Source organism: Carcharhinus amblyrhynchos, chromosome 5 (genome assembly GCF_965287045.1).
Source record: "Carcharhinus amblyrhynchos chromosome 5, sCarAmb.v2.hapA, whole genome shotgun sequence".
NCBI classification, from domain to species: Eukaryota; Metazoa; Chordata; class Chondrichthyes; order Carcharhiniformes; family Carcharhinidae; genus Carcharhinus; species Carcharhinus amblyrhynchos.
In genome coordinates, this window is record NC_137328.1 from 4,677,853 (window position 1) to 4,690,909 (window position 13,057).

At 43.3% G+C, this 13,057-nt stretch overlaps 1 protein-coding gene across 3 annotated transcripts in view; it reads left to right on the plus strand.

The window, feature by feature from the left end:
* Window positions 1–10,171, plus strand: part of smc5 (structural maintenance of chromosomes 5) — a 52,177-nt gene extending 42,006 nt beyond the window's left edge. For all 3 annotated transcript variants that reach the window (XM_080188373.1, XM_080188376.1, XM_080188375.1), the window contains exons 19-24: window positions 2,249–2,344; window positions 3,810–3,914; window positions 4,027–4,146; window positions 6,089–6,268; window positions 6,443–6,538; window positions 7,450–10,171. In XM_080188373.1, coding sequence (XP_080044499.1) covers window positions 2,249–2,344; window positions 3,810–3,914; window positions 4,027–4,146; window positions 6,089–6,268; window positions 6,443–6,538; window positions 7,450–7,584 — 732 coding nt within the window. In that variant the 3' untranslated portion in view covers window positions 7,585–10,171. The remainder of the gene's footprint in view (window positions 1–2,248; window positions 2,345–3,809; window positions 3,915–4,026; window positions 4,147–6,088; window positions 6,269–6,442; window positions 6,539–7,449) is intronic.
* The last annotated feature ends 2,886 nt before the right edge of the window (window positions 10,172–13,057 follow it).

The following is a 13,057-nucleotide window of genomic DNA, read 5'->3' on the forward strand; positions in this document are numbered from 1 at the left end:
TTGCAGTGGCTTTTATCTGTCTGAAGTGATATTTGTCATCAAGTCTGTCATGATGATCTACGTTTGTTAATGGGACTTCAAGAATTGCAGGCTCAAAATATCAACAGTAATGAGTCGTATTGACTGGCGTTACTAATAAACATCATGGTTACGATTTTACCATTTTCATTCTAAGTGCTGAATCTGGGCGCAATACAGATCCAAGTTGAAAAACTGTTCTCAGGTGCCCCCATACGCACTCAGCCTGAGAAAAAAAGTTGTGGGACTGAATCATGCTGTGGGTGGAGCTTAGTGTGCCTGAAACGCTGCTGGTCCGATCAGAGCTCTGAACTGCCCATGCCCCGTGAGAAGAAAATTTGAAAAACGCTCCTATCACATCGCTCCCGAGCCACAAAAAGCGGATAAAGCGGCCCGGGAGCAATGGCCCCCACAGACATCGCCCCACCCGCATAACATAACTGTCTCTTTCACCCACCCATCCCCCTCACTACCCAGACCAACCCCCTGCCCCCTTCCTCTCCACCAATCGCTCACAGAGTGGCAGTGCTCCCCACCCCCCCCCAACCCTTCTTCCCCCCCCCCCCCCCCCCCCCCCTCACCACCACCACCTCTACCACCACCACAGATCCATCTGGCCTCCCCCCACCAGAGAATGTTCAGGCCTCCTCCCCCCTACCTCAGCAGAGAACGACCCAGCCTCCCTCCCCCTCACCAGAGGTACATCTTGCCCTCACCCACCTCTTCCCCCACCAGAGAATGATCTGATCAGTCTCCCTCCCCTCTCCACCACCGATCTGAGTCAGAGAGCCGATGGAAGGTCTGACCTTATCTCTTCAGCAGCTGGAGTGCCCAAAATGGACCTTTGCTGAGCAGGTCTGTTTTGTGCCGAATCTATACAGGCAAATATGATGGTAAAGGGGGAAATGCTGATAAAGTTGGGTGGGCAGGCCATTAATTAAATTTAAATGCATTTAAATTGTCGTTGTGCCCGTTTTGGGCACAGATTAGATCGTGGCCATTTTCAGGCCTTGGTAAAGTGGGCCTCTGCGTGGACGCGAGCGCAGATCACATTAATGGCCTCATGTCTGACTTTACCAAGTTTTCGCGCCCGGACGCAATAGTAAAATCGGACCCCATGTATATCTGACCAGTGTGTTGGTTGGTAAGAAGTTGCTGAATGGATTAACCCCAGTTTAAACTGAATAATATGCAAATCCAGTGGCTCCCAGAATGTAGTCCTAATTAACTTTATTGTTTCTTATAACAAAATTCTATGACTGAAAAAGTGCAAGCATAGATAGCCAAAAGATGCACGCTGTAGAAATAGTTGCTTATTTTCAGTACTTGTACAGGTGTTGTCTGAATATTAAAATTGTAAAGTACTATGACTATGAATTTCACTTTGCAGTAGTGTGCATGCTAATGACCTGGGAAAATATTACATGGAATTTTCTAACTAATTTTGTATTAGGGTAAATCAAAGTTTATTTATGTTAAGGTAGGCTTATGTTAACATTGCAATAAAGTTACTGTGAAAATCCTCTAGTCGCCACACTCCGGCACCTGTTTGGGTACACTGAGGAGAATTTACCACGGCCAGTGCACTTAACCAGCAAGTCTTTCGGACTGTGGGAGGAAATTGGAGCCCCCGGAGGAAACCCACACAGACACAGGGAAAACGTGCATTCTCCACATAGTGACTCAAGCTGGGAATCGAATCCGGGCCCCTGGCACTCTGAGACAGCAGTCCCAACCACTGTGCTGCCCACAACTGGGTGAACTGGAGTAAAACATGAATTTTATTGGAAATGATGGTTGTCATGCAAGTGGAAAGGAAGTTGTTGGATTCTGTCGCATACTGTCACATTTGCTGTTGCATGCACAGCAGTAGCTGTGCCCTTTGAGGAGTAGGGATAGGATGGAGTGAAGGGAAGTTGGCACAGCTCCTTTGAGGATGGGAGCCTGCCACAGTATAGAGTAAATATGGTGGCCATTTCAGTGCTGCTATCTCCCCGGCTATCCAAGGTGGCCGTAGTTAAATCTGTCCTGTTTTTTCCTCTTGTCAGCACTCAAGGACAAATGTTGCTATAGCCCTGAGCTGCAACTAAACCTTTTGTCAAAGCATCATTGTAACTGATTGCTTGATCCATTGTGGAACACTAGTGTTAGTTTTTAAACTGCTTTGAAGTTGGAATGAATCATTTCAATTTCCTATAATCTTAAGTTTTGATTGTTTTCTCTCACTCAGGCATTTCAAAGTCTTCCAAATACACTGGATGAAATAGATGCTTCGCTTAATGAGGAACGATCGAGAGAATCCTGTTTCACGGGCTTGAATTCTTCAGTAAGAGCACATTTTTGTGTTCCTCAACAGATATGGTTTAGATATAAATGATCTCAGTCATTCATTTTGTTAACAGTGTAATTAACAATTAATAATTTGAATTCTCCTGAATTTGGGGTGAACAAGTAGCATTGGTGTTTCTGTGCATTGCTGCATTGGGGAACAGAACAAGTTCCAATCGTAATTTAAGTTAAAGATTTAGAGTAAAAATAGAAAGAGCTTGCATTTTATTGTGCCATTCATGACTTGGGGCACTCTGAAGTACTTTACAGACAATTAACTACTTTTCAAGTGTAGGCACTGTTGAAACACAGAGCAGCTAACTTCTACACAGCAAAGCCCTGAATTGAGATAATTGACAAAATAATTGGTATTGGTTGAAAATTTTTGTTCGAAACTAAACTGAGTCCAGTCAAAAATATGTAATTCAGGTTTTTTCTTTAACTCATTTATGGGACGTAGGTGTCTCTGGCCAGACCAGCAATTATTGCCCATCTCTAATAGCCCTTGAGATGGTGGTGGTGAGCTGTGTTGCAGTCCATTTAATATTGTAGGTCCACTCACAATGCTTTAGGGAGAGAGTTCCAGGATTCTGACCCAGCGACATTGGAGGAACGCTGATATATTTCCAAGTCAGGATAGTGAGTGGCTTGGAGAGAACTTGCAGGTGGTGGTGTTTCCCTGTGTCGGCTGACCTTGTCCTTCTAGATGTGGTAATCGTGTGTTTGACAGGTGCTGTCTCAGGAGCACTGGTGAGTTACTACAGTGCAACTTGTTGCTGCTACTGTGCGTCGGTGGTGGAGAGAGTGAATGTTTGTGTGTGGAATGCCAGTCAAGCAGGCTGCTTCATCCTGGATGGTGTTAAGCTTTGAGTGTTGTTGGAGCTGCACCCATCCAGGCAAGGGAAAGTATTCCACCACATTCCTGGCATGTGCTTTGTAGATAGTGGGCAGGCTTTGAGAGTCTGGAGATGAGTTATTTATTGCAGGATTCACAAAGCATCTGACCTGCTGTTGTTATGTTTATATGGCTGGTCCAGGGTCTCCCATTTAACAAGGAGATGAGGAATTTCTTCTCTGTAAGGGCCTTTAAGTGTTTGAAATCCTCTCCCTTAGTGAGCTTTGGGGGCTGGATCATTGAATACACTCAAGGCCGGAAGCATTAACTCTGTTCCTCCACACATGCTGCAATGCCTGCTGAGATTTTCCAGCATTTTCTATTTTATTTTCAGACATCTATGGTATTTTGCTTGTATATTTGATTTTTGGAGAGAGTGGTGGGTTATGTGGACACAAGGCAGGAAAGCAGGATACAGTTAGATCATCTTATTGAATAAGCTCAAGAGGCCAAATTTCGGATTCCTGTTACTATTTCTTATATTTGTTGTACCTTTGCATAATGATAGTAAATTACGCTGATGTATCTATTGTAATTGAAATGCTCAACAAAATAACTTCTCTTTTAGGTTGTGGATGAGTACAAGAAAAGGAAACAAGAAATAGAAAACTTGTCTGAAGAGCTAAATAGGAAAAAAAGTGAATTGGAAAATTATAAACTGAATATTTCTCAGGTATTATGAAGAAACGCTTCATTTGAAAACAGTGTAAAGTTCGCCCTGGCATTTAATGTTAGCGTCCTTACTCCGTGTCACATCTGATACGTTTATTTTTCACTTCCAATAGGTAAAAGAAAGGTGGCTAAATCCTTTGAAACAGCTTGTTGAGCAAATCAATGAGAAGTTTAGTGAGTACTTCCGCTCGATGCAGTGCGCAGGGGAAATTGACCTGCACACAGATAATGAGGTAAGATGTTTTTTAGCTGTATTTTGACATTGACATTCATGCCAAATGTGACTTGTACAATGGTTCTGCTCCCAAATGGGTCATCAGTAAGATATTCCCTTCACCCCAAGGGTAGATCACTGTTGACCTGATATTATAGAATCACAGAATCCTGACAATGCAGAAGGAGGCCATTTGGCCCCTCGGGTCTGCACCGACCACAATCCCACCAGGTCCTATCCCCATAACCTCATGCATTTACCTTAGCTAGTCTCCCTGACACAAAGGGGCAATTTAGTATGGCCAATCCATCTAACCCTCACATTTCCCCCCTGTGTCTGAATGGGTTTTCTCTGGGTGCTCTGCTTTCTTCCCACATTCCAAAGATATGCAGGTTCTGCACTGTAGGGGTTTTATGATCTTTGGACTGTGGGAGGAAACTGGAGCACCCGAAGGAAACCCGCACAGACAGGTGGCCAATGTGTGCAGACAATGACCCAAGCTGGGAATCAAATCCGGGTCCCTGGCGGTGTGAGGCAGCAGTGCTAATCACTGTGCGCCCATTATGGAACTCACTAGACCTCTAAGTGACCTGTGACTCATTGCCCACAATTCCACGCCTTTTTTATATTGGGATTAAGGCTTGCTTTATCCTCAGGAGTCCCCGCTGAATTTAGCCTGGTCTTTTGCCTACTGTAGTCATGATGTGGGTATGCCGGCGTTGGACTGGCGTAAACACAGTAAAAAGTCTGACAACACCAGGTTTTAGTCCAACCTATTTATTTGATAATATACTCGCAAGCTTTCGGGTTAGCCCCTTCGTCAGGTGAATGACGAAGGGGCTAACCCGAAAGCTTGCGAGTATATTATCAAATAAATAGGTTGGACTAAAACCTGGTGTTGTCAGACTTTTTACTTTTGCCTACTGACAGTTCAAATCTGACATATTAAATGTGGAATCCAATGCATCCATTTGCTGTTCTTGACCTGAGTCCTTGAAATTCATTGTGCACATGCAAACAAAGATATAAATGCAATTATCCCATTTTTCTTGGGTAGAAGCATAAGGTTTGATCCTCTTTCAATCCTGACACTCTACAAGTTGTTAAGGAAAGCTTCAGCTCGATAGAAACCAGATCTGAATGCATTATGGTGTGACAACTGTTGTTGTGAACAAAATCACTAGAATTGACAGATTTACTGAAGGCGTTAGGTACCAAATTGTTTACTGTCCTGTCTAATGTCCTGGCTCACCAGTGTCTTCGTTATCTCCTTTCACAATGTGGCTGCAAAAAAAATTAAGTGAACAGGCGTCAATCAGACACCCTGCTCCTCAGCAGAAACTAAACAGCATTGTCAGCTATATTGTATTCTGACTCATTAAACCTGAACACATCCTGGCAATGAAAACCATAGCTATAAATCCACAACCAAAAGAGAAAATGCTGGAAAATCTCAGCAGGTCTGGCAGCACCTGTAAGGAGAGAAAAGAGCTGACTTTTCGAGTCCAGATGACCCTTTGTCACAGCTGTGACAAGGGGCAAGGTTGAGAAGCCGGGGCCTTCATGAATAACCTCAGCCAGTACAGGAATTGACCTTGCTTTGTTGGCAACGCTCTGCGTCACTAACCAGCTGTCCCGTAAACTGACCGACCGACACCCCTCCCCGGTCCCTATAGCTCATACAGCTCAGTGTCAAATTTTGCTTTGCAAATGCTGCAGAATGTCTTTGGACATCTCCCCATGGACATCCCTGCCGACTGTTTGGAAGGTAGTAGCAAGAGCATGCCGTGTGAACAGTTCAGGGCCATGGGTCAAGAAATGTAAGTCTTCTGAGTAGAAAAGCATTATTTTGAAGTAACCAGGTTAGACTTGCACCAAATAAAGGAATGAAGAATAAATGGTGAGGCAAGCTAGCTGGGCTGAATGGCCACCTCATTCCCATGCATTATTGTTTCCCGCAGGAAGAATACGATAAGTACGGTATCCGAATTCGAGTGAAGTTTCGCAGCAGCACTCAGCTCCATGAACTCACCCCACATCACCAGAGTGGCGGGGAGCGAAGCGTTTCTACAATGCTGTATTTAATGGCTCTACAGGAATTAAATAGATGTCCCTTTCGAGTTGTAGATGAAATCAATCAGGTACTTCTGTCATCTCAGCCTTTGGAGAATTAGTACTTTCTGATAATACTTGGCATTACAAAAGACTGTCTTTTGTTTAATTTTGAGTAACTCTATAAATTAAATGTTTTGATGTGGGAAAAGCATTAGGGTTTCTGTGAGAAATGTGTGACTTATTAGTTTTTGTCACTGCAGGGAATGGACCCAACCAATGAGAGGAGGGTTTTTGAAATGGTGGTACGTACAGCTTGCAAGGAGAACACCTCTCAGTATTTCTTTATCACACCCAAGGTACATAGCTAACCTTTCAATCTAATTATACTCAAACTTTAATTAAACGTTGAGCAGATCACCCAGAATGAGTTGCAGATTTTTTATTTGGGGTTCAGTTGCAGCTTTCATATCCCACAGTTCATCACAGCAACATTTAGTTTCAGGCTACAAGGAGATTGAAGGTAATGGAGGCAATCCAAAATGGCACTTTGTCATTTGATAGTAAGGTAAAGTCTCCCAGATGATCGTAGGCTGCTCTCCCCTCAAAGGTGATTTAACCTGAGGATCACCACACATCAGGTGAAGGCAAGGTTGAGAAAACGGGGCCTTCATGAATAACCTCAGCCAGTATGGGAATTGAACCCACGCTGTTGGCGCCATTCTGCATCGTGAACCAGCCGTCCAGCCAACAGAGCTAAACTACATGCACATGGCCACCTACATGTCAGTCCTATACAAGTTAACAAGTTTCTAACAGACATGCTGGTGAGGTGCATTGATTCAAACAGGCACTGGACTGTGGCGACTAGGAGAATTTCACAGCAACTTCATTGCAGTGTTAATGTAAGCCTTGTGACTAATGAATAACTTCAACTTTTAACTTTAAGTTAACGTAGTTTGACAAAGTTAGTTTATAGAGTATAATATGTTGAAACTACCATTGAATGCATTAGATGCTGCAACCTCTCGAATCTGGTATCACTTTAACAGTAAGTAAACCTAGAATATGTTGTTGGCACATGAAGAGCGCGTACAGGGCATAAAGAAAAGGATAACACAACAAAAGCTGAAACGTACAGAATTGACCAAATGTGTGTGAATGAAAGGAAGAAAATTTTAACTGATAGCGTAACTTCAACTTCTTTGTCAGATTACAAGACTGACCGTGTTTGCTTATTGCTGACGTGCTGTAATTTGGTTTTCTGTAGTTGTTGCAGAATCTGACTTACTCTGACAACATGACGGTGCTGTGTGTTTACAATGGGCCACGCATGCTGCCACCAGGCAAGTGGAATCTGAAGGCTTTTCTCAGAAGACGACGAAGAGTACAAGTACATAATTGAGTAACTTAATGGACAGTTCTCTCTCAGGTATTAATCGATATGTTTACATGCAAAACACTGACTCTTGGCATCTTAGGACCATTTCCCTTATTGCTTGAATTCAGAGTCTTTTTAAAACGAAAGAAAATCTTTTGGATGGAACTTCAGTGCCACATTGTGTGTGCCTGGCAGCACAGTCTCACCTTTAATTTCTGAAATAGATGATTACACAACAGAATTATCCGAACCTTGTCATTTATCGTGACCCAGGAGTTTTGCGTGCAATGGTTTTGTGCTCTTTCGCACATTTGCCTTTTGAACTGCTCGTTATATGAGCAGAGAAATGCCAACACGATATTGCTAGCGTGATATCAGCTATTTTTTGCCAGCTGTCACTCCCGTATGTGCTGCCAATGGCGCTCTGATTTTGGTATGGTTTGGTAACTTGTTCTTCAAGCACCGTTATTCAGATTTAAGGTGGCTGAGCAGGCAGACGGAGCAGTGGATTAAAGGGCTGTCTGTTTAAAATGCTGTGCTGTTCTGCTTTTATTTTTGTAAGATAACAAAGGTATCCGAATAGTTTGTATTCCAGTGTCAATTTTCTGTAAATTATTGCCGCACGTTGCAAAAGCTGTCTGAAAGGACGTGCAGTTTTTACACTTGGGAGACTGCATCTTTGTGGGTGTTGCCTCCGCTCCCCCCCCCCTCTCCCCCAACTAATTTCTACGAGAAATCAATACATTTCCCTTTTGTGTTTTCATTTTAATTTTTGGTCTTGGTAACTTGTTCTTCAGTTTGATAACTATTGTACAGAGCTGTAAAAAAAATTAATTACTGGGGAGTCAAAAGTTTGTATAATTGAAGATAGATTGCTGTCCCCTGGACAAATACCTGTCCTTCTGAGGAAATTGTTATCAATATATTGCTTTGGGGTGCCCTATTTCTGTAATGTGTGATTTGTCATGACAGATTATTGTGAAATGAGGGCATCTCATTCTATTCCTCTACCATTTCTCAAATTGTTTTTTTTTTAAAAGCTCTCATGTACCAGCGAGGCAGTCAGACAGAAAACAGATTTATGAACTGAGGAATGATTAAGATGGGTGGAAAGCCCCCTTTGCAACCAGACAGGCGGCTCTAAACAAAGGCAGGGAATCCTCTGTTCTTCTTCAAACCATGTTCGGAAGTGCAGTCTGATTCTGCATTTGAGGAGAAAAGAAAGGTTCCTTCTCAGAACTCTGCTGTGTTACATCACCAACTAGGGTGGCACAGTGGTTAGCACTGCTGCATCACAGCGTCAGGAACCCGGGTTCAATTCCCAATTTGGGTCACTGTCTATGGGGAGTCTGCACATTCTTCCTGTGTCTGTGTGGGTTTCCTCCCACAGTCCAAAGATGTGCGGGCCAGGTGGATTGGCCACACTAAATTGCCCCTTAGTGTCAGGGGGACTAGCTGGGTAGATACATGGGGGTTCCGGGGATAGGGCCTGGATGGGATTGTGGTCAATGCATACTCGACAGGCCAAATGACTTCCTTCTGCACTGTAGGATTCTATGATTCTAAGTCAGTAATTAAAGATAAATTGGGCTTTCTTGTGAGAGGAGAAATGGCATGCAAAGTCAAAGCCATGTTCTTATGTACTGAAAATTCCTGTAGGAGTAACTAGTGCCTCACTGGTCTAGCCACCTAGCCCTAGTAAGGGGAGGGTAATGTATTAATAAGTCACTATTCTTGTCGTGCGCTGTACTTGCATCTTGCCTAGTGTGTGTAGCACAAATTTTTAATGAATCACCAAGTGTCCTTTGCACTGATGTAGCCCTGGGTGAGAGGAGTGGTTTCTAGACCACACCTCTGTGGAAGTCACCTGATCTATCTGTTTGAAAATAGTGTGCCACAAGCCAAGGTGGGCACCTTCACTTGCACTTTGGTCCTGATTGGTGTTGTGGACTGTTGTGGAACAAAAATTGTAATTTTAACTCATTCAGCACCGTTGTTCAGATTTAAGCTAGGGGTAGAGTAGGCAGATGGAGCGGGGAATTGAGGGGTTGGCTATTTAAAATGCTGTGCTGTTCTGCTTTTATTTTTGTAAGGTAACAAAGGTATCTGAATAGTTTGTCTTCCAGCGTCGAGTTTTATAAATTATTGCCACACGTTGCAAAAGCTGTCTAAAATCTGCATATTCAACAGAATTTTGTCTTCCCATAGCCACCTTCACAACTCACTTGAAAAGACTGTGATATGCTGCCATTTTTATATCATTAACTAATTCCTTTTGAAGCTGGATATTTGGAATATTATTACACCTGTGTAATTGAACCAGCTTAATTCATTTTAAACTCCTCCCCATCCCCCTACATTGAATAAACTTCTATGAAAAATCAATATATTTCCCTTCTGTGTTTTCATAAACATTTTATTCAAAAACTTTTGGTGTTTTGGTTTTATTATTTGAAAACTTTGTCTTTGTATCGCTGACTATTTTCTAATAGGCATTCTTGTTATTTTGTTTAGAGGTCAAATTTAAATCACTTTTTGAGATGCTCTGTATTGTACTCTGCATAAGTTTATTGTTGTCCCTTTGTGAATTGAAATAAATATCCTTTTATTTTTTAAAAATGTCCCATTTTTGCGTGCTGTAGAATTGTTTCTGTGTTAATTGCATCAGTGTCATTAGGGTTTAAAGCCAGCATTTGAGTGCTACAGTGGATTTTACAGTGAATGGATAGCACTCATTGTTTCTTACACCCTTGCTGCAGGCTTCTACACCAGAACTTGCAGTGTTTTGAGGACTGAAACAGGACTTGACCGTATCGAATCCCTATAGTACAGAAGGAGGCCATTTGGCCCTTCAAGTATGTACCAACCACCATCCCACCCAGGCCCTATTCCCGCAACCCCACACATTGATCCTGCTAATTCCGTTGACACTAGGGTCAATGTAGCATAGCCAATCAACCGAATCCACACATCCTTGGACTGTGGGAGGGAATTGGAGCACCCGAAAGAAACCCGTGCAGACACAAGGAGAACGTGCAAACTCCACACAGACGGTGACCCAAGTTGGGAATCAAACCCAGGTCCCTGATGCTGTGAGGCACCAGTGCTGCCCAGCGGGGGTCTTGGTCCTGTAAACAGAACAGACAATGGCATGACCCCTCAACCCTTCAGATTGAAGAATTGGTACTGAGGTTCACAGGCTCAACTAGAATAGAGCCTTAGAGGTTTACAGCATGGAAACAGGACCTTCAGCACAACTTGTCCATGCTGCCCCCTTTTTAACCCCTAAGCTAGTTCCAATTGCCTGTATTTGGCCCATATCCCTCTACACTCATCCATGTAGCTGTCTAAATGTTTTTTAGAAGACAAAATTGTACCTGCCTCTACCACTACCTCCAGCAGGTCCAGACAATCACCACCCGGTGTGTGAAAAAATTGCCCTTCTGAACACTCCTGTATCTCCCCTCTCACCTTAAACCTATGCCCTCTAGTTTTAGACTCGCCTAACTTTGGGAAAACATATTGACTATCTAAATAATCTATGCCCTCCATTAGTTTATAGATTTCTATAAAATCACCCCTAAGCCTCCTACGCCTTACAGCTTTTTTTTTTGCCTTTTCAACTGTTTCTTCAATTCCCTTTAAAACTCACTACTATTGAGAGAATTCCAGAGCTCAGGGCCCAGGCTGTTGAAGATATGATGTGGAGATGCCGGCATTGGGTTAAGGTGGGTGTAGTATGAAGTCTCATAACACCATGTTATTTGGAATCATGAGCTTTTGCAGCGTTACTCTTTCATCAGGTGAGACTTGAAGGAGCAGCGGTCTGAAAGCTCATGATTCCAAATAAACTTGGACTTTAACCCGCTGTTGTGAGACTTACTGTACTGAAGACATGGCAGAGTGGTTCAGATTACATTGAGGATCTGTGAGGTCTCGGGAGAGTTGTATGGTAGAGCAGGTTACAAAGAATTGAGGCTGTGAGCACAGGTGTGATGGGTGAATGGGGCTTGGTATGAGTGAGGATATGAACAGCAGACTTCTGGATGATCTGAAGTTCATAGAAGATGCACAGTGGGGAGGCTGGCCAGAGGTACATTGGGATAGACTAGAAGAGGCCAGAAAGGCAGAAGTGAGGCTTTCAGTAGCAGATGCGTTGAGGCAGGGGTAGAGTGGGGGGAGATTACAGTGATGTAGGGTGCAGATATGCAGGTGGAAGCTCAACATTGGGGAAACAAAGTTAGGATGGTAAGGTTGCAAATAATCCAGTTCCACCACTGACAAGAGGTAGGGAGGAATATTGAGGCAGTCACGAGGGAATGGAGTTGGTATTGCATTTTTCCAATATTTACTTGTAAGTACTGGATAGTGCACAAACAAAAACGGTAAATTGGTGTTGAAATCACATGGAGCTGAAAAATTGGGGTGAATTTTCTGATTCTGTCCACCGCAGGAATCATAGTGGGGCGAGGGGCAGACTATGGAAAGGTCCGTCTGGGCGAATGGAAGATCTTGCCCATTAATCCCCTCTCCCCACTGATGCTGTCAGACCTGCCATGTTTTTCTATTTTATAACAAATACCAGTGAAAAGGGTTGAGAGACATGGTGGTTTTAAATCCATCTTAAAAGACTTTCAAACAAGATAAAGTCCTACTGAACTGAATTTGACTAAAATTGAGCGGAGACAGGGTGTGTTGTTAACTTTAATGGACCAGTAATTCAGAGGCTCAGACCCGACCATGGTAGCTGGTGGAATTTAAGTTCAATTAATAAAATCTAGAATTCAAAGCTAGTCTCAGTAATTGTAACCATGAAATCATTGCTGATTGTCGTAATGACCCATTTTTTGAGAAGGAAATTTGCCGTACCTGTGCCTCCAGATTCCACAGCGTGGTTGACTCTTAAGTAAGTCACTTAGTCACAGGGGAAGGCACCATGTATGGCCTCTCAGTACCAGGTATACAGGTTCAGTTCCAGCCTTGGGTCACTGTGTGTGTGGAGTTTGGACATTCTCCCCGTGTCTGCATGAACAAAGAACAACACAGCACAAGAAATAGGCCCAACGAGCGCATGCCGCCATTTTAACATTGTGAGTCCCCTCTTCTACCTATGACCTTTGTCTACACCTATTGGACTCCACAATAATGGAACCATAACCAGATTGAGGGACAACTAATTTGGGGACAATTTTTTTTAGCACCAATCAGCCTAAGAGCACATTTTTGGGGTGTGGGAGGAAACCAGAGCACCCGGAGAAAACCCACACAAGCACAGGGGGAAACGTGCAGACTCCCACAGACACTGGCCCAAATCCATGTATCTGCACAGCAAACAGTGATAGTCACTGAGCTGTCGTGTTGCCCGTCAGCTGGTCCGGTTTAAGCATACAGGTTTGGGGATGGGTAACAAATGCTGGTCTTGCCAGTGACACCCACATTGCATGAAAAAAAAATACATATTTATAAAAATACAAGTGAACCAGTTTAGAAGCACAGT